The sequence below is a fragment of the Temnothorax curvispinosus genome, unplaced genomic scaffold, assembly GCF_003070985.1.
Source record: "Temnothorax curvispinosus isolate PA1 unplaced genomic scaffold, ASM307098v1 QBEX01005989.1, whole genome shotgun sequence".
Taxonomy (NCBI): domain Eukaryota; kingdom Metazoa; phylum Arthropoda; class Insecta; order Hymenoptera; family Formicidae; genus Temnothorax; species Temnothorax curvispinosus.
The window spans coordinates 1-203 of NW_020215769.1; the positions used below are offsets into that span (position 1 = coordinate 1).

Consider the following 203-nt stretch of genomic DNA (forward strand, 5'->3'; position numbering starts at 1 on the left):
TGTAAACTGGTTTTTTCTGGGTTTTTTCACGTCTCTTTTTCTTGTCCCGTTCTCTTTTTTCCCTAGACGACATATCTGTTTCATCCACATTGGATGTATCTTGTGCTTGTATTAATATTTCCATGCTCCTCTCATAGGTATCTGAATAATTTAAAACAATAGTAGTAATAAATAAATATATATATATATATATATATATATAT

The 203-nt window shown here is 28.1% G+C and overlaps 1 protein-coding gene across 1 annotated transcript in view; it reads right to left on the reverse strand.

The window, feature by feature from the left end:
* Window positions 1-30: 30 nt before the first annotated feature.
* The window catches only part of LOC112455295, a gene marked incomplete at its 3' end in the record, with an annotated part of 713 nt that continues 540 nt past the window's right edge, over window positions 31-203 (reverse strand). The window contains exon 2 of the mRNA XM_025017109.1: window positions 31-141. Coding sequence (XP_024872877.1) covers window positions 31-141 — 111 coding nt within the window. The remainder of the gene's footprint in view (window positions 142-203) is intronic.